The sequence below is a fragment of the Micromys minutus genome (genome assembly GCF_963924665.1).
Source record: "Micromys minutus genome assembly, chromosome: 8".
Taxonomy (NCBI): domain Eukaryota; kingdom Metazoa; phylum Chordata; class Mammalia; order Rodentia; family Muridae; genus Micromys; species Micromys minutus.
In genome coordinates, this window is record NC_137977.1 from 39347642 (window position 1) to 39374787 (window position 27146).

The following is a 27146-nucleotide window of genomic DNA, read 5'->3' on the forward strand; positions in this document are numbered from 1 at the left end:
TTCTCAGCCACATAGGCTTATGCTTCCCACAGCTAGAGATAGACTTATCTACACACACATGTGTAAAGTGTGCATGTGTAAGAGAGAGAAATAAAATAAAATTAAAAAGTGGCTTCTGTCTTTCCCAATATGTGTTGTCTTGGCATCTTTGAGAAGTAGATGGCGGTAGCTTTGTGGGTTAATGTCTAGAGCCTCTGTTCTGTTCAACCAGCCTGTATATCTCTGTGGCAGTACTGTGCTGTAGCTGTTATTCTGGCTCTGGAGTATAGTTTGAGATCAGATATTGCTACTTTGACTATTATGGTCTTAATTTGTCCTCGTATAAGTTTTTGGATTGTTGTAGTTTTGAAAAGAGTGCCGTGGATTTTGGTGGAGGTTGCATTGAATCTGTTCTTGATATCTCTCTCTCTCTCTCTCTCTCTCTCTCTCTCTCTCTCTCTCTCTCTCTCTCTCTCTCTCTCCCTCCCTCTCCCTCTTCCTCTCCCTCTCCCTCCCTCTTTCTCTTCTTCTCCCTCTCCCTCCCTCTCCCTCTTTCTCTGTTCTTCATGCATGCTACCTCCCTCCCTCTCTGCCCCCTCTCTCTTTCTGCCCCCACCCCCATTTTCTCTGCCCTCATTGCTCTGCTCCCATCTGTCTGTCTGTCTACATGTTCACTCATCTGCCTCTATCCCATCTCCAGGTCCTCACTTCTCTCCCCTCCGCCAATAAACCCCTTTACACCAGGTCTGTTGCAAGGCCTAATTTCTCAGGGTTGCACCTCGGCTCCGGGGTACCACAGACACCCCCTTGCCACATATTTCATAACACAAAGACCGATGCGTGTGGTCTCTAGCATGAGTGTTATCAAGCTATTCTTACTTCACTGGTGAACATATTGTATCATAGCTACTTACAGATCTGCAGGAGTTAATAAGTACTGGAAATAAGATGTATATACTTTCCTTCTTTTAGAGTAGACTGGAAGGGAAAAGGGGAAGGGTCACAGAGCAGCGGTCTTCTGGAATGGCGTTGTTTAACAAATCAGTTTATTATCACACCCACACAAGTACAGTGAGAGCAGCATTCCTATTGAACTGCGCCAGCACCATGAGATATTGAAGCTAATGGAGAACCACATAGACAATAATGTGGATGACCTGATGGATATGACTGTGTTTTTCCCCTCGCTGAATTGATTGATTGGTTTTGTGTCATACTGATGATGTGGCTGAAAATAAGAAGAAAAACGAAGGCTTCATAATCAAATGATCTGTCAAAAGGCAGCCACGAAAACCACTACTAGAGTGTAAGATTGGAAACCTGAAGTTGTGAAGGTATCTATAATCCTGCAGTTCTACAGATATCAATAAGCTCAAGGAAATCTTCCCCCTGTCTCTGTAGAAACATTTCAGACATTTGACCTCATTGGCATCATTATGATGTTGAAAGCAGAATATGTGCGGGAGGGAAGTGAGATATGTCCAGGGCCCCAGGGTTCAGGAGAGCAACCATTGCAGCTCTCAGGAACTCATGTCCCCTGCATCTCTTGCTGTCTAAATGTTTAGGTCTCCGCTGACTCCCAAGCACTTGGCAAGATGAGCCTAGCTCATTGTCTAAGTCAAGGTTTCTATTCCTGCACAAACATCATGACCAAGAAGCAAGTTGTGGAGGAAAGGGTTTATTCAGCTTACACTTCCACATTGCTGTTCATCACCAGAGAAAGTCAGGACTGGAACTCAAGCAGGTCAGGAAGCAGGAGCTGATGCAGAGGCCATGGAGGGATGTCACTTACTGGCTTGCTTCCCCTGGCTTGCTCAACCTGCTTTCTTATAGAACCCAGATCTACCAGCCCAGGGATGGCACTGCCCACAATGGGCTGGATCCTCCCCACCTTGATCACTAGTTGAGAAAATGCCTTACAACCCGATCTCATGGAGGCATTTTCTCAACTGAGGCTCCTTTCTCTGTGACAACTCCAGCTTGTGTCAAGTTGACACAGAACCAGCCAGTGCACTCATCCTGTGTATTTCCTTCCCTTCCACATCCGCTTTCACCATGAATAAGAGTTTAATTTGATAGAGCATTTTCACTTATTGTGTCTGTGTGCACATCTGCATTCATGACCTTGGCCATGCATGGTGCATGGAGGACTACTTTTTGGAGTCAGCTCACTCCGTCCACTTTTTTTTTTTTTTTTAAAAAAACGACTTTATTTTACAAAACAAAGATAAATGTACAGATTTTAAACATATTTTGCTTAAAATTATACATTTTTGTCAGTACTGTTTTTTCAGATATTAAAATAATTTTTACATAAAACTATGTGAATATATTTTTTAGTCAGTACTTGATTTTTTCAAGGGCTTGACAGTATGCATTGAAAACCTAATAGTTACAATGAGCATAAAGTACATGCAAAAAAAAAGGCAACATGGAAATTGTCAAAGTCTTCTTGTTTTGTAAATATATTTTTTTTTGTTCTCTTTATTTCCTGGACTTCATACAGTCTGTGAGTTGTTTCTGGGGGAGTGCGAGCCTCTGGGGTTAGCATCCCAATATCAGTGACTGCATATTATGTCTGTTCTTTTGTGACTGGGTTATCTCACTCAGGATGATATTCTCTAGATGCAGCCATTTTCTTAAGAATTTGGTTAAGTCATTGTTTCTGGTGGCTGAGTAGTATTCCATTGTGTAAATGTACCACAATTTTTGTATCCATTCATCTTCTGAAGGACATCTGGGTTCTTTCCAGCTTCTGGCTATTATAAATAGAGCCGCTATGAACATTGTGGTGCATATATCTTTGTTGTGTATTAAAGTGTCTCTGGGGTATATGCCCAGAAGTGGAATAGCTGGGTCTTCAGGTAGTACTATATCCAATTTTCTGAGGTATCGCCAGACTGATTTCCAGTGTTGTATTAGTTTGCAACCCCACCAACAGTGGAGAAGTGTTCCTCTTTCTCCGCAGCCTCGCCAGTATCTGTTGTCATCTGATTTTTGGATCTTGGCCAATCTGACTGGTGTGAGGTGGAATCTCAGGGTTGTTTTGATTTGCATTTCCCTGATGGCTAAGGATGTTGAGCACTTCCTCAGATGTTTCTCGGCCATTCGGTGTTCCTCAACTGAGAACATTTTGTTTAGCTCTGTACCCCATTTTTTAATAGGGTTATTTGATGCTCTGGTGTCTAGCTTTTTGAGTTCCTTGTATACCTTGGATATTAGGCCTCTATCTGATGTGGTGTTGGTAAAGATCTTTTCCCATTCTGTTGGTTGCCGTTTTGTTTTCTTGACGATGTCCTTAGCCTTACAGAAACTTTGCAATCTCATTAAGTCCCATTTGTTAATCTTTGACCTTAGAGCTTGAGCCATTGGTGTTTTGTTCAGGAAATTTTCTCCTGTGCCTATGTGTTCTAAGTTTTTCCCTACTTTCTCATCTAATAGTTTCAGTGTATCTGGTTTAATGTGGAGATCTTTGATCTACTTACCCTTGAGCTTTGTACAAGGAGATAAGAACGGGTCTATTTTCATTCTTTTGCATGCTGAGTGCCAGTTGGACCAGCACCATTTGTTGAATCGGCTGTCCTTTTTTCATTGAATGTTTACTGCTCCTTTGTCAAAAATCAGGTGACCATATACATGAGGGCTCATTTCTGGATCTTCTATTCTATTCCATTGATCCACATGCCTATTTCTGTACCAGTACCATGCAGTTTTCAGCACAATTGCCTTGTAATATAGCTTGAGGTCAGGGATAGTGATTCCCGCAGATGTTTTTTTGTTGTTGAGGATGGATTTAGCTATTCTAGGTCTTTTGTTATTCCATATGAATTTGCACATTGATCTTTCCAATTCCATGAAGAACTGGGTTGGAATTTTGATGGGGATTGCATTAAATCTGTAGATTGCTTTTGGTAGAATGGCCATTTTTAAGATGTTGATCTTTCCAATCCATGAGCATGGGAGATCTTTCCATTTTCTGAGATCCTCCTCAATTTCTTTCTTTAGAGGTTTGAAGTTCTTGTCGTACAGGTCTTTCACTTGCTTAGTTAGAGTCACACCAAGGTATTTCATAGTTTTTGTGACGATTGTGAAGGGTACCTTTTCCCTAATTTCTTTCTCCACATGTTTGTCCTTTGAGTATAGGAAGGCTACTGATTTGTTCGAGTTAATTTTGTATCCAGCCACTTTGCTGAACTTGTTTATCAGCTGTAGGAGTTCTCTGGTGGAACTTTTGGGGTCACTCAAGTACACTATCATGTCATCGGCAAAGAGTGATGTTTTTATCTCTTCCTTTCCGATTTGTATCCCCTTGATCTCCTTTTGCTGTCTAATTGCTCCAGCCAGGACTTCCAGTACTATGTTGAATAGGTAGGAGGAGAGTGGGCAGCCTTGTCGAGTCCCTGATTTTAGTGGGATTGCTTCAAGTTTCTCGCCATTAAGTTTGATGTTGGCTGTTGGTTTGCTGTATATTGCTTTTATTATGTTTAAATATGGGCCTTGGATTCCTGTTCTTTCCAGGACTTTTAACATGAAGGGGTGTTGTATTTTGTCAAAAGCTTTTTTAGCATCTAGTGAGACTCCGTCCGCTTTTACATGGGTGCTGGTGATCAAAGACTTCGCCAGGCTTGTGCAGCAGGCATCTTAATCTGTTGAGCCTCTGTGCTCACACCAAAAGCATCACTTCATGATTGTTGAGTTAGAGCTGCCCAGGGCAGGCTCTGTCGAGGAACGGTGGGTACCAAGCCCTATCTGTTTGAGCCATATAGTGGATACAGGTGGTTTTTAAGAGGGTAGGGGACTTTAAGACACTTTTACTCTGGAGTCCAGGTTCATTTGAAGCTCATATGTAGCCCAAGCTGTCCCCAGTTTTGGCTCAGCCTCCTGCTTTCTTGGACTATAAACATGAGCTAGCATACCTCACACACATTTGACGTCCATACCCTTCTTTCTTGACAGAGTATAGCAAAATCTTTGGGATTATCATTAGGATCTTATGTTTGAACCAGTATTACTCACCCCCCTTTTGGTTTATTAATCACACCCTACATTTTTTGGTTAAGGGCTACTTAAAGTCTTCTCACTTCTTATTTGAATGTGAATCTGTTCTAAGTTTCAAAATTCTTATTTTAGGATTCTTCTCCCATTTCATTTCTAGATCAGGCCTCCTGGCGTTGTGCCCCCTCCACCTTTTCTTTGGTGTTTTTAATTTGTACCTTCAGAAGAGTCCTGAAAGCATACATGATAAACCTCACCTCATATTTAGCAGATTTGGCAGGAATGGAATTGGCTCACAGTCACCTACTATTGACGCTGACAGCAGTTGATGGCAGTATCTTCGACCAGCTTTTCTGCAGACTCTGGCACTCAGTGCGGTGGATCTTGATCTTTGTTTCTGCTTTTTCCCCAAATGTGCCCTGTCCTGGCATGCCTCTCTTCTGCCTCGATAAACACCGCGTCTAAAAGCAGCTTGAGGAGAAAAGGGTTTATGTGACTTCCAGGTTATAGTCTATCATTGAGGGAAGCCAAGGCAAGAATTCGAGGCTGAGACCATGGAAAAATGCTACTCACTAGCTTACTTCAGGCTGACCTTCAGCCTCCTTTCTTATAAATCCCAGGCACCTAGATGTGGTGGCCCACAAAGTGGAGTGTTCCCCTTGTATTATTCAGACATGCTCAAAGGCCATCTGATGGAGGCAGTTCTTCAATTGAGGAGCCCTCTTCCCAGGTGTGTCAAACTGATAACACAAGCCATGTATATATTAGCAACACTTGGTTGTTTCTTTAATTAAGAAAAAATCAGGTGAATAGATGTGGCTGTCCTTGGCTGATCTTTCTACTTGTGTCTGTCAAACTGCCTCCATTTCTTTCTGTTTAGAGTAACAAAGGACCATGACCAAAACAACACTAAAGACAGTGTGTTACTGGGGTTACAGTTTCAGAAGGTTAGAGCCCATGGTGGTGGGGCAAAGGCATGGCATCAAGAATATTGAGGTCTCACATCTTGATCTATAAGCATGAGGCAGAGAGCATACTGAGAATGGCAAGTCTTTAGAGACCTCAAACTCTACCTCTAGTGGCACTCTTCCTCCAACTAAGCCACACCTCCTGATCCTTCCCAAACACTGCCAACTGACAACCAATTGTTCAAACATGTGAGCCTATTGGGGCCATTCTCATTTAAACCACCACAGATTCTTCCCATGGTCTCAGCTCAGGAAACTCAAATGTTTTCCATCTTTGGTTTTCCTTTTGCTTTCAAAGGTATTATTGTTGTTTGTTTGTTTTTTGTTTGATCAGGATTCTTCCAACTCTACATGGTCCATTTTCTCTTCCCAATCAGTGTTTGCTGTTTTGGTCCTGCTTGCAGTCATGCGTTTTCTTCTGAGAGAATTATATTGAAATGCCCACCAGCCTCCCATACACAACAGTACAGCCAGGTATTATAATATTGTATTGTGGTAATCCTGTAGGGATTTTTTAAAATAAGCATGGGTAATTTTACATGTGTTTTCTTTAAATTTTTTGAAGCTCAGTTTTTTAAAAAATTGAGAAAAGCTACCTTTTTTCCTACCCAAACCAGTACAATTAATTGATAATGCTTATGGTTTTATCCACTTAGTATTTTAGAATAAGAGATTATTTATTTAAAACTAAATAAGGGAAAACTTTTTTTAACTTTTAAATTTAGTTTTCAAATATAATAATCTTCTCCACTTAGAGCCCCTTCTAAAATTGTTTGTATTGTGTATTTATATAGGGTCTCTCTGTTGTCCTGGAGCTGTAGACCAGGCTGACCTTGAACTCACAGGGTTTTTTCCACCTCCAAATAGGAGGCATGAGGCTTTATAAGTGAGTCTGTCCACTGGGTCTTGGTATAGTACTGTATCTAAGACAGATTCTGGAGTTAAATTATGGTTTGCAAGAACAGCCAAGTTGTGTAATCTCCCTGCTTCCTGCCTTCCCTGGAAAATGGGGATAATGGTGCCTGTCATGTAGGACTGGTGCGAGCATTAAATGGGCTTTTACTGTGAGCAAGAATTCAGTTTGGTTTGCCTGGATGGCCCATTCAAATCTTTTAAAATACAAATTACATATATATTCTTTCAATGTTAATTATTCATAATAATAATATATTGCGCTATCTTCTTTTTCTGGGTAATGTTTTCTTTACTGCCTTTCAGATTTTCCTTGTCATACATACTTTGGGCAATGATGATGCCTTTGTTTTGCTGATCTGTCTTTTCCTAGGGGTTTGTGTATATCTCCACTGAGTTGGATTTATCCACTTACATTTTGTATTAAATTGGGATGGGGAACAGTGGTGATATTTTTTAATATATTTGCTTTGCTTTCTAACCTTTATTGCCTGAATCTTTCATCTACTCTAGGGACTTCAGTTTATAGATACATTTTTCTGTTTAGTTATCATATGGTTCAATTTTCTTTGTTTGCTTTTGGGGGGGGGCTGTTTATTTGTTTGTTTTGAGAATGGGGCTTTTCTGTGTAACAGAGACCTGGCCATCCTGGTGGCCAAGCGGGCTTCAGACTCACAGAGATATGCCTGCCCATCTCTCCCCATTGCTGGGATTAAAGGCGTGAGACACAACACCTAGCTATTTCTTCATATTTTAGTTGATTTCCCCCTCTTGTTACAAGATATTTGATCGTACTGTGAACTCAAGATTGTGTTGTTTACTGAAAAAAATGTTGTTTCTAACTGTGTCTCAGCCTTAGCATACACCTTTAATTCCTCTGGCTGGAATACAGGAATGCCCTTAGTATACACCTTTATTCCCAAACAATAAAGGTAGGTCTGTTTGTTGTTGTTTGTAGAAGGAAGCACCATGCTTGAAAGTGATGTCTAATTGAGAAGCAGACAAAGTGATGGATCAGAGAAAGATTTGACAGATAGGCTATGCCCAACTCTTATAAGAAAAGAGAGAAAAAAAGAGGCTACTTAAGAGAAAGCAGTGTAGAAGAAGAGAGAAAGGAAAAGAAGCAGTTTTACCAGGAGAGTTTTCTAGAGACAGGTTGAAGAGAGAGAGAGCAAGCTAGACACCAGTAAAGACAGAACGAGCCAAAGAATGAGAAGAAACCAGAAGATTAGAACTTATTGTCAAATTTAGTATGAGGCCAAGAAGAACAATTCAATCAAAAGGCAAGAGAAGACAGATTGAAGAAAACAGCTTGGAGAAGAGTTTTGAGCTGGAACGGCTGAGTTGAACCAGTCAGCCAAAGTTCAGGATGGCCGTCAATGGGATGATTTTATTTAGCATCAAGTCTCAGAGGCTAAATATTGGGCCTAGATTATATTGTACAGAGGCTAGAAGCCTGCAGGACTAGGTCTGGGTTAACAGACTAAGGCAGTAAGCCTCAGAGATAACAATTACATCAGAGAAATAAAAGATAACTTATGCCCTCACTTGTGTTTGCTTCATGCTGGATAGTTTTTAATTGCTAGAGTCTCAACACTAGCTTTTTTTCCTCCATGACTAGCCTCAATGACTCATCATATCCAGTGTAATTTTCATTGATGGTGTTGATGATTTTTTTCCACAATCTCCATTCTTGTGGTTTGTGTTTTCTTTCATGGCTTCCCCCATTTGACCCTTAGCCTTTCATCCTGGATCTTGAAAGTAAGAAATTTCTTCAGAGCAAGAGTACCATTGAATGTTTTTGTCCCCTAGTCTTGTGTCCTTTAAGAATACTGATTCTGTCATTGTTTTTTGTTCTTCTAAATTGTGTTTCCTGTTGGTTAAAAAACTAGATTTTATCTGGCTTGTGGGTTGCATATTTTTATATTTCTTAAATATATTAACTCTTGTACAATTTTCCTTGCCTCTGTCCTCAGGGAGACCTTTCCTGCATGCTGTTTAACACTTGTGTCAAGCTCCATGCCTGACTTACCTGTATGTCTAGCTGGCACCATGTCATTTGCGCCCAGATGTGTCATCCAGCTCAGTTATTACTCAGTCATTACTCAGGGTCCCAGCTCCTTGAAAGCCAGGCTCTTGTCTTTTTGTTACTGAATCCTAGAGCCTAGGGCAGTTCCCAGGCACACTGTAAACCCTTTGTGCATATGATAAATAAATTAACAGCTGAATGCCAGGCACTGTGCCGGGTGCCTTCCACACACTGTTCTTTGAGTCCTGAGATGTCACTACTACCCCAGAGTGTAGTTTCTACACTGGAACTTTTTCAGGACTACAAAACGAGAAAAGGTTTTCTATGTAGTAAAAAATAATAAGAAAATGTCCTGAATTGACTCCATCCTGGCTAATCAACTTCCTTTCAAAAATGTTTGCTCAGAACCCTGAAGGAAAAAAAAAATCTTAGCAGCACTGGGTACAGTATTTCCAGTGGCAATAGAATAGAGTTGATACCTGTTATACACCTCTTTTATTGGTGCTCTTCTAACCCTCTGCCTCCTTTGTGAACTTAGTGTTTGTGAAAAGTAACTGTAGAACTTGAAGACAGAACCATCTTGGGCAGTAGATGGGATGGCATTTCTTAACGCAGCCAAAGCATAACAGAGCACAACATGTCTATGGTGGTTTGTATGTGCTTGACCGAGGGAGTGGCACTATTAGGAGGTGTGGCCTTGTTGAAGTAGGTGTGTCACTGTGGGTGTGGGCTTTAACACATCATACCCATGACCTTCAAGAGAGTCTGTCTGAGGGTGACACAGTATGCTGAGCCTTACCACGGCTCTGTCCTATAGATTCCTTAGCAAACTTATCAGTTGAGGGGACTGTTGTGAGACAGCCCCCAGTAATCCGATCTAGAGCAGTTTTATCAGCTCAGCGGATGAAAGCTACTTTTATTGTTGCCACACTGCTTTGATCAGATAAGGGACTTGACACTAAGAAGGGGCCCGAGTTGAAGCTGCCTGACTCTTACGTCTGTTTCTGGAAATGGCTTTCTAGCTATCTTTTTTGACAAGCTCTTGGAAGAAGGGTCATTTTCTTTGCTGGATTAGGAAACAATGTTTTTTTAATAGGTAGTGGATGTATATATCTGAAAGTTTGAAGCATGTAAGTATTTCAAAAGAAAACAATTTCCTTTAATCACTAAAGAAAAGTATTAAGGAAGAATTCTTGAAGAAATGAATTGGTAATATGAAATATTAATTAAATTGGTAAAAAATTTTTTTCAGTAATTTTTAAAAATTTTATTTATATGAGTACACTGTTGCTGTCTTCAGAGTCATTAGAAGAAGGCATCAGATCCTATTACAGTGGTTGTGAGCCACCATGTGGTTGCTGGGAATTGAACTCAGGACCTCTGTAAGAGCAGTCAGTGCTCTTAACCCCTGAGCCATCTCTCCAGCCCCCAGTAAATTTTTGGAAAATGGGTTTCTTTGAGTTTTGCAGTATAAGAATCTATAATTCAAAGATATGAAAAAGTGTAGTTAACATTTGTGCTTGATAATACATCTGACTTGAAATCTTTACATATAAAGCAGAAATACGGCACCATCAGGCTCTGTTTTCATAATAAAAGTATAGAACCTTTTATGTCCTATGTTAAATATAAGTACATATATTTTGGATTAAAATATGGCCTTTTATTTATTATTATTTTTAACTCTGGGCTGTTCTTTACTTTTTTTTTTCCAAAGGGTTGGCTAAAACTGTCACTTGAGCTTGGCATTATTCCCTCATCTTCAGAGTCTCACTTATCAAAACAAGGGTGAAACGGAGACTCTGGAGTAGCACGAGCTCTTTATTTCCTTTCCTGCCAGACTCTGTACTCCTGGGCCTGAGCCTGTGTTTTCATGAGCAACTCACAATGCTTCTCATCCCCATTCCCAGTCTTGACCCCGTGACCCAAGAATCAAGAAAATGTCATGTTAGTGCCTACTAATTAGTGAGCCCAGAGCACCCCTGCATCTGGCCTTTCCACCTTCTGGAAGCGGGAGCACCAAGCTGTCACTCACATCATGCAGGGAAAATGAGCCCTCCCTGCATCTGCCCGGTTTTGCACGCAGCAGGATAAGCCCAGCTGAGACTAGAGATGAATATGCAGGTTAGGAAGAAATTAACCTAAAATGTACTGTTGTTTGCATGACTGTCTCAGATGACACAGTGCCTTCCTCAAACCACCCAGACAGGGCTCCTGTGACTGGGTCCTCAGAATTGTACCATTGTAGTCATCTGATGAAGTCGTTTCACTGGAAGGATATTCTCTGAGTTTAAAAAAAAAAAAAAAAGAATTAGCATTTGAGAGCATGGAAGAAGTTTCCCATCTATAGACACAGTCTTAGGGAATGCCGAAGTTAGTGAGCGTTTGTTTCAAGGGCTCATTAATCAGCGCTGTTGGGTTGGGGTCTCCTGAGCCTTCTGGGTTTGGGGAGAATCAGCTTCTGTAATTAAAGGGATGAAATATATCACAGTCACAAACTTATCACATCAACAACTGAGGGTTTTGAACCAGCAGAATTAATCTCCTTAATTTTTTCCTTAGGTGTTTAAAATAGAAGTGCTAATGAACGGAAGAAAACATTTTGTTGAGAAACGCTACAGTGAATTCCATGCCTTGCACAAAAAGGTAACCTTTAGTTTCATGCGTTTTCTCTGTGTGGCCTGTGGTGCTGTGTTAAGACTGTTCTGTGACCCTCAGAGCATTACTGTCTACTGTGTCCTTATAACAGCATTAATGTTTCACAGTTAGATTGTTCCATCAGTGTGTTTGTGTTGTTTTAATAAGTGGATTCCTGTTACAGTTGCATATATATTCAAATCCAAGGCAGCAGTATACTGCATTGAATATTAAAGATTTATAGCGAATAAGACCAACACCCTCTTCTGTCCAAGAAATGCATTATAATATTCTTTACAAAAAGAAAAGAGACACAAGAAACCATTACATTTAAATGTTGTGTCCCTAGACAAGGTTGTGTATGTATACATGTGTGTTCATGGGGAGGACCTGGAAAAGAGGGTCCCAGCCCACTGCTGTCCTCTGAGTGAACAGCGACTGTACCAGAATGATTGATGCCTCAGCTCTGGGGAGCATTTCAAAGTCATGGATTAAAGGAACAGCAATGCAGAAGAAGCAACTGACTATCAGGGAGACGTGGTCTCTAACGAACTGAAAATGAATACTTAAAAAAAAAAAAAAAAAAACTCCAACTCAGCCTTCACTTTTTTATGGGTTATAAATTATTTGGGTCCTGAACTTTTCATGATAGTATTAAATACCCATGCGTCATCTTGGAAGAAAATCACAGATGATGAGTCAGCTCAAGCTCTCTTTCTTCCACACATCTGTGTCTAGGAGTGCGTCATGTATGTTTATGTGCATGTATATGCATATGTATGACACATGTATAAAACACATTCATGCAAAAAATGTGTGCTCTAATTAGATGGTTGGGCAAGAAGCTAAAAATCTATTGTTAGGAGGGTTTTAATTTTATGCTTTTAAATGTCTATGTGAGTTTTCTGGGACACATCGCTGCATTAAAATATAATGTGTTGAATCTGTTTTAAAAGGCTTTCAGCAGTTTTTATAAGGTTTTTTACTTTACTCAGAGAATAGAGAATTGGGTCTGAACCTTAACAGGATGTTGCTGAAAGATTAGTGAGCCTGTTTCCCTGTTCTGTTTGTTTACTTTTAGATGGGGGTCTCACTCTGTAGCTCTAGCTGATATAGAAATCACTGATACCCTCCGTCCTACCCCCACCCCCCGGGTGCTGGGCACTCTCAGGCCCACTTCCTCGATTCTTTTTAGAGGTGCTTCAAGCTTTTTTGTTACGGTAGTGAACAGTTTAATTAAATGGATTCAATTCTTCAATTAGAATTTCATGAAGTTCCGGTTTCCTCCCTGAGAAACCATGAATGTGCCTACAGATTTCTATCAGGGGTTGCCAGGAGACCGTTTTAAAAAAGTACCTGCTCAGGGAACTCAGAGAGAAACATGCAGAAAATGTGGGTCTCTCTCTTTCTCCTTGGATTTTGTCTTTGTTTTTGTTTTGTTTGTTTGTTTTTGCTTTTTAAGAGCAAACAAATTCTGTGAGGTATCTGGCAAGCCCTATGGAAGTTTGAGACTTCTCTTCACCCCCGTGAAGCTTCTCCCGGTCGGTCCAGCCTGGGCAGCTTGTCAGGAGCAAAACCCTTCCTAAAGTACTAGGTCAGCATGAAGTACTCTATAGACCAACACAGCCCAGCTGAGCTCTCCAGATACCAGGGGGATCCGGCTCCTTAAGACACAGCAGGGTGACTGCCAATTAGGCTGGCCCTGTTCATGGGTCAGCCCTGCTTGGATGCAGACTGGCTTGCTCACTTTCTGCTCTAGGGCAATTCCTTTTTCTCTTCCTGTGTATTCAAGCATTGCCAAGTAAAATAATAAAATAAAATAAAAAGTGCTTTTACTTTCTAGGACTTACTCTTTCCATTTCTACTGTTCCGTTAGTAACTGTCCAGCTTTTCATAACGAAGCTTGTTAGAGTGAATAGAGTAATTCTCAAATCTCTCATAGAATTGGAAGCATCCTTATTGGCTCTTTGTGGGCAGGCAGGCTGTTGGAGTGTGTTGTCTGACCGTATGTACCGTAGGGGAGGGACGGCCACTACTGTGTTAGAATTGGTGGGAAGGCAAACACAAGGAGCAGTGAGCTATAAAAGTTCACATCGGTCTGTAATCTTACCCATAAAACTACTCAGAAGCACCATAGAGGCTAACAATCAATGGGGTACCTCATGCAAGCTTTTCCACCCCGCTCCCCACCAGGCAGCCTTATCCTCCCCTTAGTTTCCATGTGGCTGCGTTTACCAAAGTGCTTCCCTCTAACTGCACTTACATTGTGTCCAGCCATTGGATTTTCTTGAAGCTTTTGATTATCATCACAGTTTATGACGCTGGCTCCAGACCTGTCTTGATTTTTCCTATATTTTGAATTCCGTCTCCCAGTGGAAGTGCTTGGACAGATGTTGACGGCAGTGTAGCATGTGGGCTGCTCCTAAGCACTTCGCACCTTCACCATGATGGATTCATCACTCTCTCTCATGGCCCGCAGCCGCCCAAGTGCCTCCTTGTCGATCATTCTTGCTAATTTTGAGGAAGAAGCTATTCAAGTTTGCCTAGTTAGTTTTAGGGGTGTATTTTTAAACCTTTCTCAGAAGTTCTTTCTGTCTTTGTGCAGGACAGAATTTGTTTTCTCTAGTTTTCTCGTTTTGGTGGTAATGAAGGGGTTGTGGGTACCCAACCCGGCCTTTGCCTGCTGGAAGTGCTCTACCACCAAGATCCATCCCTAATTACGCTTTTTCCCCCTGTATATTCATTATTTTCTTCTCAAATTCACTATATAGCCCAGACTAGCTTTGAACTTACTGTGATCCTCCTGCCTCAGCCTCCCAAGGGCTAGAATCACAGGCATTAGACACCCCCTCTGCACCCACAACCACACTCTGGACATAAAGCAAAATCTTGAGCTAGGACAAGAGGAGGGGCCCACTGTCCTACACACCCCGCTGGCCTTCTAGTGTTCTAACATAATCTCTGTTTTCTTTTTTGGATTTTAAAAGACAAATCCTGCATAGTTAACTGTATTGCCAAAACTGTACTTTTCTGTTGAAGGATATGGGTATATATATATTTTTAATTCCCCTGGCATACATTACCAAAGCGAAAGACCTGTATAAAGCTCATGGCATCTTATCTACTTTGGACATTATCCCTCTGAAAGTTGTCTACTTAGGGAGCACGCATCTTCCTTTGCATAAAGTGATGCTTTTTGAGTTTATTTAGGTATACATTTTTTCTTCTTTCTTTTCCTTTTCTGTCTTTCTTTTCTTCTTCCTTTCTTTCTTCCTTTTTTGAGTTATTTTATTTCTGTGCTTTCTCATTTACTAGGGTCTCAGGGTTTGCTCACTAGTGTGTTGCCTATTAAAATACTGCCCATTTGCTGAAAGTATTTTTCACCAAAACTTTAATTTTGGTTGTGATTATTACTTATATGTTTGTATGTGCGCCTGAGTGCATGTCACCTGTATGGGTGCCTGTGAAGGCCATGGGTGGACATCATATTCCTGGAGCTGGAATTATAAGTAGTTATGAGCCATCTGGCGTGTGCTGGGAGAACTTGGGTTCTATGGAGAAGCAACACAAACTTTTAGTTGCTGAGCCATCTCTCCAGTCCCGGGACATTATCTTTTTGTTTGAGTTTGGGTGCACACATAATAATAATAAAATCTTTCTGTTCTTATACTTTTCTAAAATATCAATTTTTATCCTGTCAGTTTCTCTCTGTCCCTGTGTCTGTCTGTCTTGTGTCTGTGAGGGTAAAGCTCAAGGCTTTTTACATGCTAAGTAAGCATCTTACCACTGAGCTACAACTCCTGCTCTTTACCGTCTTATTTTGAGACGGTCTCACTGAGTAGCTCATCCTGACCTGCTGCCTCGTGCTTTCAAGAATGGGGTTCAAGCTGGGACCACAGGTGTCCACCATCACACCTGGCCACCCCGTTAAGCGTTGTCATTTCTTCTAGAGCTGCGTTATTGATCTCTTCTCTTTTAGTTTTAAAGACCAAAGTGAAGATACCTCAGACCCCCCCACACTGAATCAGGAACCTAGTAATCTGCATCTCAGTTCCCCAGAGGATGCTCGATGCAGTTTGATCTTTCTTCTATGAATTATGGTTTTGAGGATATCATTCAGATACAGCCCTACACACACACACACACACACACACACACACACACACACACACACACACGGCTTAGAATAAGCAGCTCGAGTTCAGAATCTTGAAAGTCCCTCTGACCTTTCTCTTACCTGAATTCTCCAGAACGCTGCTAAGTGCTGTCAACTCGTTTTTGACGTTCCTGTAATGCTTCCCACTTGGCGTTCGCTTGTGTACCCTGGCCAGTCTGGAGCAGTGCTGCTTTACATTGCGTCTCCGTCCTTCATCTTTTTACTTGTCTTTGGTTTGCCTTTGCCTGCATTTCAAGGCCTTTCTCCTGATCTCTCTGATGTGGGCTTGAATGGCCTACCATGTCCCAGACTGACTCCTCAGGCCAATGTTTGCAAACCTTGCATCAGTTTCCCAGTGCTCTTGTAACAAGAAAACAGAAATGGCAACTTAAATCACAGCACAATTATCTTCTTCTGCTAAGTGGGTGGACAAGGCTGCATTCCTGTAGGAGAGTCCATTTTCTGCCCTTGGTAGCTCCCAGAAGCTGCCTGCATTCCTCATGGCCACCTTCCATCCTCCAAGCTGACAGTCACCTCCTTTACTGCTTCTGCCTCCCTCATGACATTTACCATCACTTTCCTCTCTCTGACTTTGTCTCAGTGAGGGTTTTTCTGCTATGATTCTGCCAGGACCCAAGGCGACTAGAATGAGGACAGCATTTAATTGGGGCTGGTTTATAGGTTTAGAGGTTCAGTCCATTATCATCAAGGTGGGAACATGGCAGCATCCAGGCTGGCATGGTGCAAGAGGAGCTGAGAGTTCTACACCTTCATCTGAAGGCCACTAGGAGAATGCTAGCTCCTCTTAAAGCCACACCCACAGTGACACACTTCCTCCAACAAGGCCACACCTCCAAAGAGTGCCACTCCCAGGGCCAAGCATATACAAACAATCACAGGTCTTAATAGTTTTCTTAATAGTTAACATTGGGCCCATTCCAATAATAGTCCAGGATAGCAGCCCCATATCAGATCCTTAACTAAAGCCCTCTTCATAAAGCCCCTTTCTGTTTTGTGGCCATACCACAGGCTCTGGGAATTAGAGAGTCTCAGATGTCTTTGAAGGCATCATCATCCTGTTCACTTCCAGGTATCTACTGGCCAATCCTTTTTCTAGTGCTTCTCCTAAAGAAAGTTCATGTTAGCCACACCAAGCTGGACCTGTCCCTGTCTTTGCTAGGCTGAATGCCCATCCATTTGCCAACTGGTGGTTAAAAACAAAGCAGGACATTCAAGTTTTTCAATGCCAACTGTCTGTTTCTCACTCTTTCTGAAAACTCCTGTTCCATTTACCATAGACACTTCTACCTAACCCATTTAAATATATTCTAATGCAAAGCTTATCCTCTATCTCCAGCTGGCCCTGAGCTTGCTATGTGGTATATTTAGGGAGTGGAAGAGCTCATGGTCTCCCATGGGCTACATTCCAGGTATACATTGCTATGCCTCTCCAACTTGGAGCCCCAATGCACACACCATGTCCTATTCTTTGTATTTTCTGCAAGGTTAATTAATCTATGGGACATTGGAAAACATCCTATGTATTCTGGTGTGGGGGGCTTATGCTAATTGGAATCTGACCCCAGGCCCCTCTAATACCAGTTCCTCTACAGTTTCTACTGTGCTAGAATGAGGTAGGGGATGACAAATTCCCCACCCAAACAAATCGAGACTCCATCCTGTTCTTTGTCCCCTGCAGCTTGGGCACAGGCTCTTGTGATGGGTGAACCTTTAAGCATGTGAAGAGCCCAGCCCATGCCCCAATCTCCCGTACCCTAGCCAACAATTCGTCACTTCCATGGCTGTGCTTGCAAAGAGCTGTGCTCTCCCAGGCCCCAGATCTCATACATGACAAGAAACACTTACCCACACGGCAAACTTTGAGCATATTTTATTCTTTTGCCTCTCCAGCTGTTCTCGGTCAGTTCCAGCCCACCCTTTTATTCCCAGTTTTCAGTGAAATATGGGGCTGGTTCATTTTCAGATTAACTATCTTCTTCTTTTGTTCTTGCCTCCTTTGGGTTTGAGTCAAATATTACATACCCTTTTATTTAATTTAATGAAGTACACATTCCAGATGAACCAAAAACTGCTATATGGGACCAAACCGAGAGAACCGAACCCTGTCTGTCCACGAAGGAACCCTGAGAAAACTGGGGTGACCGTATGTATACAAGAAGGTTCTCTTTTTGTGCTCCCAACGTCTCTATTTCTTTTGATGATTTTGTTTCCTTTTTTAAAAAAAGTTTCATCCTTGCTAAAAGTATTTCTGGTCCTCTCTGTAGAAAATCATAGGTTTTTCTATCCACATCATATGCTAGTGGGTCTTGTCTGTCTGGAGTAAGTTCTCAGGGAATTCTAACCGTGAAAAGGGAAAAGGAGTGATCACACACTAGAAGTGTGTGTGTGTGTGTGTGTGTGTGTGTGTGTGCGCGCGCGCGCGCGCGCGCGAGATTATCTACACACATCAGAAGGGCCCTTTTGCCTGGACGCTGTGGAGCAGGACAGTTAATCATCAGATGAAGTGGACAAGGAATATTTATCTTGCAAGCAGCTGAGCCCTATTGGAAACATATTGTCTTGGGTTTGTCTCTCATCTAAATTGCTGCTCACCTCCAAATGTGTCACGGATGCACTGTCTGTGATGATTAGCTCTCTCAGTGCCCTTAGGTAAACAAAAGAAAAAGTATTTTCAGTGCTGTCTCATCAAGACACAGAGAAAAGGGGAGGAGACCGATGGTGCAGCTTTTGTCAGGATGGAAGTCAGGTTGCAAAGCCTACATGGCCATCTTGCTTCCCTTTGTCCCCTTTCTTACCTCATCCTCACTCCCTACCTGTGCCTCAGTGTTGGCCCTCCCAGTATCCTGTTGCAGCATAATAAATCATCATGGCACAAACACATAACTTTCAAAGAACAGCTGTTACATGTTGTTTCCACGGGTTCGGAGTCAGAGCTCCGCTTCGTCCTCACTGCTAGGCCTAAGTCCACATCTCTGCTCACTCGGGTAGACGGTGTCTGTGGGAGCGATGCCTTGTATTACTGACTGTTAACCAGAGACGACTCTTAGCTGCTGGAGGTCATTGGAAGCCCAGCCACTTCTTCAAAGCCGGCACTGTGTTACCAAGATGTACAGTGTGTAACCATGGCAGTGACTACCCCATTGTAGCAGAAGGGTCATGTAGGCCAGTTTGTGCATTCTACCCTCCTCAAACCCTTTGCTGTGTTGGGTCTTGACTCTTAATATGATTTGACTTAGATCTATGTCTACAGATACTTTCTACAGTGTTTAGACTCCTGGGTTGACAGAATTCTGTATATTTTCTCACACATTATCTTCCCATGGACACCTGTAGGCATCTCTAGCTTAAACTCTCCAACCTCAGCAGTTGATCCCTGTCTATTAGGAGCATCTAAGGATGTACATGTAGAACCTTGACTAGCTTTCTTGAATGGGTAGGAGATTTATTGTCCTCAGGAAACCTAAAGGCCAGCAGGCCCAGGAATGGGGCAAGCCTCTGTATGTTGTCCTAAAGCTGTGGCTTTACCTTTTCTGATTATAACATAGCTGCCATCACTCCAGAAATTGCTTCACACTTCCGTCAGAAACAAGTCCTCTATCCTTCTGGGGAAGCAGAAGTTCTACCCAGTAGATTATGCTGTGCTTTAATTAACAAGTGTGTCACATGACCACAGTCATGAAAAGGGAACTTGGGAACTCAAGAATTTTAGGTTCAACATGTTGAACTCTGAATGACATTTTCCCTCATTTGAGGGGATTGCATTTAGCCAACAGTTATTATAAACCAAGTACTGACAGAGGTGACAGTAACAGATGGGATTCTGTTGTTTGTGTGTGGGGGTGATCAGGCTTCTGTTAGGTTACTATGACCCAGCTGGTGCCTCAGGTCAACGGTGTTTGCTCTGGCTTCATCCATTTCATTGGTCATTTATGTAAAAAGACTGGAAGAATGAAAATGAGGAACTGCCCCTCCGAGATTCCTTCTCTTCTCACCCCCTTACAAGCAGAATGGAGTCACACATAGCTGGGGGTGGAGGTAGGGAAAGTGGGTTCCTCATTCACCTGAAACCAGGAGTTGAGTCCTGTAGCACCCAGGAAATGTAGATTTGGGGGAATAACTAAGAGATTGAGCATTGTGGTGGCTGTTCTTGGTCAGCTTGATTACATCTGGACTTCACCAAAACCCAATTGGCTGAGTATACTTATGAAGGACTATTATTATTATTATTATTATTATTATTATTATTATTATTATTATTAAATCATTTGATAGTGGGAAGACCAACCTTCAATCTGGATCTTTTGGGGTAGTCTTAAATCTGGACCACACCTTTTTGATGACAGCCTATAAAGGACACAGAAGAAGAGACAGCTTGCTTTTGCCTGCTTGCCCTCACTCTTGATGGCAAGTTCATTCCTTCCCTGACATGAGAACCTACTTTGGGGTCTGCAGTTACTTGTATCTGTATAGAGGGAGGAGGCACACATGGGCTCAGCCCAAGACTGGAGCCTGAAGGGATGCTGTTAGAAATGCTCCTTTCTCTTAGTGTCTGTTGCAATAAACATTAAAGAAAACTTAACCTTTTATTGCCCACCCAGGTCTCACTCCACAGATGCCGCTCTAGTGCGGAGTCAAGCACACACCATACGGTCTCACTCCACTTGGCATTCCACGTTGCCTCTAGAAACTCTGCCACGGTTCACTCTACTGCCCCTTTGTTGCTTCTGTCCCCGGTGGGTATGACCACCCAGCATGTTCCTTTCCTCCACTGCCCAGTACAAACATGACTCTACAGCCCGGTAATTTACCAAACAGGTTTATATGTTAAGTTCTAAATCCACAAACCCCTCTACACAATAAGCTTACAACCAATGGACAAAGATACAAACTTCCCTTCTGTATGATATAAAAGACCCATAGAAACCCTTAAAAATAATAGTAACAACCTTATCAAGCTAGAGATACACCGAGAGAAACATACACATCTGCCTCCATCTCTGTTCTTCCTCCACTGGACTCTCCTCCTCCTCTCCTCCTCTCCTCCATTTCCGCCTTCCTAGACCTTTCCCTGCCTACCTTTCTCCTGTCCAATGATGTATCACCTTAACATAACTCTACAAGTGTCTATAAGGATTCAACTTAGAGTGGTCACTGATGATTCTTTTCTTAAGTGTGCAAAGGGATTCTGTTGTGGTTTTGCAGGTTTAATCTACATTTCCTCCATTATAATGGACAAGAAGATATTCTTTCTACCTGTTTTGTAAAGGGGTTATCCAAGTACATCTTCAAGATTTAAGTTAGGACATTGGGGTTTATTCCACTCATAGGGGTTATTTATGACAAAGTACTATAAATGTAGTAGCTTAAAGCAGCACAAAATTATTCCCTTATGCTGCTTGAGGTCTTGAAGTCCAAAATCAATGTAACTAGATTAAAACTGAGCTGGCCATCAGAGCTGCAGCCTTTCTTGAGGCCCTGGGCAGGTTCATGGCAGGCTCTAGAAGCCCTGAGCAGATGGATTCAACGTTCTAGAGGCCCTGGGAAGACTTTTTGGCTTCTAGAGACAGCTGAGGCCATCATGAAAGTTATCCACCTTTTAAGGATACTTTTTATAACAAAATTTATTTACTGGAGATTAAACCTAAGGGACTGTATATGCTAAGCAAGCTCTATACTGCTGAGTTACATTTCTGACTTGACACAGAATCTCTCTGTAGCCCAGGATACCCTCTAAATTGTCATCTTCCTGTGTTAGCCTACTAAGCGCTGAGATTATGGGCATATGCCACCATGCCTCATACTTTTCAACCTCTGACCTATAACCTCTGTCCTCTTACAAAGTCCTCCTTGTTGCTTTGAACCTGCCCAGGTAACCTAGGATAATTTACCAGTTTTTAAGTCAATAATTTCACCAAACTGGAAAAATCCCCTTTGCTGGATATGGAAACCTTCCCAGCTTTTAGGACTTGGCACTTCCTGTAGTTAAATGTTGTTTCACGCATCAAAGCTGCTCTGACTTTGAATAGCTTTCTTAAATATTTTATTTTATGTGTTTGTATGTTCTGCCTGCATGTATGTCTGTATATGTGTGTGTTCCTGATGCTGGAAGAGGTCAGAAGAAGGTGTTAGAGCCCTGGAATTGTGGTTCCAGATGGTTGTGTACTACCAGGTGGTGCTGTGAATCAAACCCTGGTCCCCTGGAAGAGCATCAGTGCTCTTAATGATTGAAACATCTCTCCAGCCCTAAAAAGAAAAGTTTTTTTTTTTTTAATGTTGTTCCCTAAAAGGACTATTTAGAAGTCCTAACTCTGAACTGCTCTTCAGTTTGCATGAGTAGAGTTTGCAGATGCTTTTCTGGATTATTGAAAAGATAAGACTGTGTTTTAATTATCACTTTATTTCCAAAATTTTAAGAGCCTCTCCAAGTGGTTCTTAATCTAGTTAGAAAATTTAGGACTGGAGAGATGGCTCAGCTGACTGTTCTTCCAGCAGTCCTGAGTTTAAATCCCAGCAACTACATGGTAACTCACAACCATCTGTAATAGGGATCTGGTGCCCTCTTCTGGTGTGTTTGAAGACAGCGACAGTGTACTCAAATACATGAAAAAATTAAATAAATCTTAAAGAAAAAGAAAACTAAATTAAAACTCGTGTTAATTTTGCCATGAAATAAATTGGTTGTTAAAACTACCTTTCTTTGCTTTTGTTTTAACTCAAGTACTAGACTTTTAATTTTTCCAAAGAGAAAAAACATTTAAATCTGAAATATACATCATAACAACTACTAAACATAAAACCCATTTGTCCCAAAGCCTGAGAAATCAGGATACCTAAGTAAAAAAGAAAAAAAAAGTTTAAAAAAAATTTCAGCATGTTTTAGCTATGGTTTACTTTCTTTGCTTTTCTGTCCTCTAAATGATTTCCTTATAATTGACAAACGTGTTTTTCTTCTTTCTTGGAAGCTTAAGAAATGTATAAAGACTCCAGAAATCCCTTCTAAACACGTCAGGAACTGGGTCCCCAAAGTCCTGGAACAACGGCGGCAAGGCCTGGAGACGTATTTACAGGTAAGGGGCGTTTCAGTGCTCAGTGTAACAGATCCTAACTCAGAGCTTCTTACTCTGTTAGCTCAGAACACAAGTGGTGCCAAACACTGACCCACAGAAGATTCCGGCACATTGGCTGTTTTCCCTTACAAATAATGGCTATCAGTCGGTTCATTTAGCTTTTATTGGATTCTGTTTCCAGTTCCTTAAGGCATTGGGTGAGTGCAGATTTAGTATCACTGGAAGAATGCTAATGAAATGATCTGTTTTTTAAATTCAGCAGTACAAATTACTTTGTTTTAGATAAAAATAATTCTATCTTCTCGGCCCCTGGGTTTTAGATATCTGGGCGCTAGTTGGAGTCATGGGAGAAAATGGCTTTTCAGTGGTGCAGGTTAACACACACGGCTAAAACCCTACCAGTGCTGTGGAGAAATTGCTCCTGAGGAAGTGCCAGATCTAGATGGAGGGCATCCGGGAGCTCTTCCCTGTCCTCTCTCAGGAGAGGCAGACCTGACATAAGATAGAGGTCTCCTCTCACAAGAGACACAGAAGACAGGAGAGGAAGAGACACTGTCCACTTCTCTGAACATTACAAGACCCTGAAGTCTCAGGTGACTGTCCCATGACATCCTAAGTGCATTGGATGGCAGGGCAGATGCAGAGACAGACAGACCTAACTGGTCAGACAACACTCTACAGTTAGCCCTATTAGAGAAGCAATGTGTGTTGTGAACACATATGAGGAAAGGAATCCTGCCTCAGAATGAAGGATCCAGAGATGCTGGGGCATCCCAGTGCTTTGGAGGCTTGGGCAGGGGAATCAGAAATCCAAGGCCAGCCGGGCCTGCACCTGGAGACCCTACCTCAAAAACTGAAGGAGGACAAAAGGGCCAGACTTCGTGTGAGAGTTAGGAAGACTGATCCTTCTAAGATTATTATGAGAGAAACCAGCAGCTCAGCCATGTTTTCTTCATTGTCCTTGCAGACCCCCTCCAAGTATCATTAACCATAGGGTGGATCTTGTGTGGAAGAGAAGCTAGGTGCTGTGAACATGTGTTCCTGTCCCCATTCAGAGTTTGATGGCTGCTTGATGACTGGGTTTGTGTCAGTCACTGGTGGCTGATGACTAGCGATACAGTGGATGACACCTTCTCAGTGGAACGGAAGCTTCCAGGGTCAGTTCCCAGCCTTCTCCTGTGTTTTCATCTTCCCTCTGTTCAAAGAGGACTGGGCAGAAGCCGCAGGAGTTCCAAGGATAGTGCTGCTTCTGGGTTTTGCCCTTGAACTATGGGGCTTGGTGGAAGGATTCTTCAATGTCTCTCTGGGAATGAGAGCCTAAAGGAAACTGGAATCTCAAACCCCAGGGATGTGTGTGGCCTTCTCTGAGATTCTGCACATCGAGCTATCAGGATTTCATAGCTTCAGGCAACATTTCAGAGCAAACGGCAAACCAAAGGTCCAGAGAAAGAGACCTAAGTTGTATGCAGAGGGTAGAATGCATTGCTGTCTGTAATTAGAAGGGATAGGTAAACAACACGCTTTCATTTGTAGACCAGATTTTCCACAGATATTGTGTATCTTCAGGCTTTGGTTCTGAAGAAAGCTTTATCCCCCATCACCGCCCCCTCCATTGCATTTGACACATGACTTCCATTACTCCTCAGCGTAAACATTTTAAGTTGTTTGTGCTTCGTGTGTAAATATGTGGATAAAATCATCTGGCTTGAGAGGAGCTCACGGTGACGCTCAAATTGAGCTTAGAACTTTCTATCCTCAGAAGCATGGGCTTGAAAATTTGGTTGAGAGTACTGCCGTGTGTTTTAGATTCATTTTGTTGTCACTCAGTGACCTGAAGGCCCATAGGACTTCAGTGGGGGCCTTTTCTTCTCCTTTGGCAGTGGGAGCTAGGTGGAGGAGGCAGAGGTGAATGGCAGAAGTGAAGGCCGAACCTCTGCAGTGCCCAGCTCTTGCTTCTTGGTCTTTTTATGTCTTTTGATGGAATAGTATTCTTGTTTCTCCCACTGCCTACCTAACTCCAGGGAGAACCCAGTTCACCTTCAGGACCAGTCTGAACTCCAGGGAGTAGCTGCCACTAGCACATCTTAACAGACACCCTGTGTGTCCAGCTCAGCAGAGCTTCGCAGCCTGGTGCGACCTGGCCCATGGCCTGAGTGGGGGACTACTGCCTCCAAGCCATGCTCCCAAGGTCACAGGACCTACAGGACCTACTCCAGCTCATCCGCTGCCTGTCAGAGAAGTTCAGAGTCACCCTGTGGCAGTCTGTCTCTTGAAAAGGTCAGGGCAAATAACCCTTCTTCCTCTGTGCACCTGTGATTGTAGCTTCACACATTACCTGAGGTCGCCTGTGCTGCTGTTTAAGTTAGACATGGAAAGGCTCTGAAACCGTGTCACCTTCCCAAGTACATGCGTAAATGTACTGGGCTGAGCTGGGATTTTATTTTCTTACTGCTCAGTATGGACAATATATTTTATATTGATGATTTTCTAAATTAGGAAAAAGTTTCCACCCTTGATAGTTTTATATAAACATGTAAGTAGGTACAAGAAGAGACTTTATAATGATCAATATTACAGTTTGCCAGCTTGCTTCTTCCCTGATTGGTTGATTGAATGATTGATTGGTGAGTAAATGGTTTGTTTGTGTGTGTGTGTGTATGGGAGAGAGGGAGGAAGGGGGGAGGGAGGGAGGGAGGGAGGAAGGGAGGGAGGGAGGGAGGGAGAGGGGGGACGGACCAGGCATATCTATATGTTCTATATGTGCACCACATGTGTGCACAAGCCCACAAAGAGCAGAGCAGAAGACAGCACTCACTGGTCTGGAACTGGAGTTACAGTTGGTTACGAGCTGCCTTGTGGGTGTTGGATACGAATCCCAGGTTCTCTTCAGGACCAGGAAGTGCTTTTAACTCTGTGCCACCATGTCCTTGAAAATGTTTAACTTAAACACTTAACAGTAGTCATCTGACTTAAAGGGGAGTTGGTTGCTGTTTTTTGTTTGAAGCAGCCTCCCTGTGTTGCCCATGTTAGGGTTGAACTCCTGGATTCAAAGCATTCTTCTGCCTCAGCCTGAAAATGGTTTATGGGACATTCTGGGAGTTATATTTAAGTAAGAGACTAACTTTAAAAAAAAGAAAAAAGAAAAATATAGGCACCCATTTTCAAAATTAATTTTGTTCAGAGATGTTAATCAGAAAATCCAAAAGCTTTCTTAACATCTGTATTTTTCACAATCTCTTCCTTACTTTGTCTGGTTACTAATAGTTTGAAAATGAGAGTCAAAGAAGGCCCACACTTTCCAATTTTTTGGCTGTTTCTTCATTCAGGAACAAATAGCACAGTACCCCCTAAACCATCATTTAGCAATGGCGTCAGCATCAATTTTAACATTGTTGCTTATGTAAAAATACTTCGGCAGAGAAGCAGTTTGGTTACTTTCCCCCAAACACAAGTCCTGGTAGCTTATTTATGACATGATGAGAAGGCCCCAGCAGACTGTCTTCAGTCCCACCTGTTCAGGGGTTTGAGACAGGAGCATCGGAAGGACATCAGTTAAACCTAGGAGTTCACAGTCAGCCTGGGAAACAGCAATGACCAGGAGAGAAGCGGGGAGGGAAACAGGGAGAGATGAGGAAGGGAGGGACAGGAGCAAGCAAGCCACTCTGTTTCAGATAAGAATGACATGTCTCAGGGCGAACAAAGTGAGCATATCAAATCACGTGGCATGGAAGGCTGGCTAGGTAGCAGTAAGCCCAGCACTGGCTAGGGAGCATGGATTTGGGTGAGCCTTTTAATCCTTTATTCTTTCTTCCTTTTCATCCTTCTCTTCCTTCTTTCCTTTCTTTCTTTTATTCCCTTGAATTTCTTGGCTGCTGACTTTTTGGCTTAAATCTTGGGTGTGTGAGGCTGTAGGGAACACAGGAAAAAAAATCAAACTTGCCCTGTGTCATGTATTCCTCAGAGCCTGGTGTTCTACAGTCACACCCTACACCCTCTTCCTGAGCCTTTCCTAATCGTATGCTTGTTTTATATACATGTCCAGTTTTCGGTTAAATGAAGTGGGAAAAATAAAGCGCGCGCTCTCTCTCTCTCTCTTTCTCTCTCTCTCATTGGGAATGGAAGTATGCTTGTTGTTTTTAAGATTGCTTTCTAAAGTACTTATTTGTTTGTTTGTGTGTTTGTGTTGGTGTATATCTGTGCATCACGTTTGAGCCTGGTGCCTTCAGAGGCCAAAAGAGAGCATCAGCTCCCCTGGGACTGCAGTTGCAGATGGTTGTGAGCCACCATGTGGGTATTGAGACCTGAAGCTGGGTCCCCTGGCGAAGTCAGTGCTCTTAACTTCTGAGCCATCTCTCGAGCCCTGTTTATTTTTGAGTTTGTGT

The 27146-nt window shown here is 42.4% G+C and overlaps 1 protein-coding gene across 4 annotated transcripts in view; it reads left to right on the forward strand.

The window, feature by feature from the left end:
* The window catches only part of SNX24 (sorting nexin 24), a 141197-nt gene that overhangs the window by 68044 nt on the left and 46007 nt on the right, over positions 1–27146 (forward strand). For 3 of the 4 annotated variants that reach the window (XM_080920237.1, XM_080920238.1, XM_080920239.1), the window contains exons 2-3: positions 11446–11529; positions 22660–22764. In XM_080920237.1, coding sequence (XP_080776363.1) covers positions 11446–11529; positions 22660–22764 — 189 coding nt within the window. The remainder of the gene's footprint in view (positions 1–11445; positions 11530–22659; positions 22765–27146) is intronic. The other variant, XM_080920240.1, reaches the window with a different exon arrangement.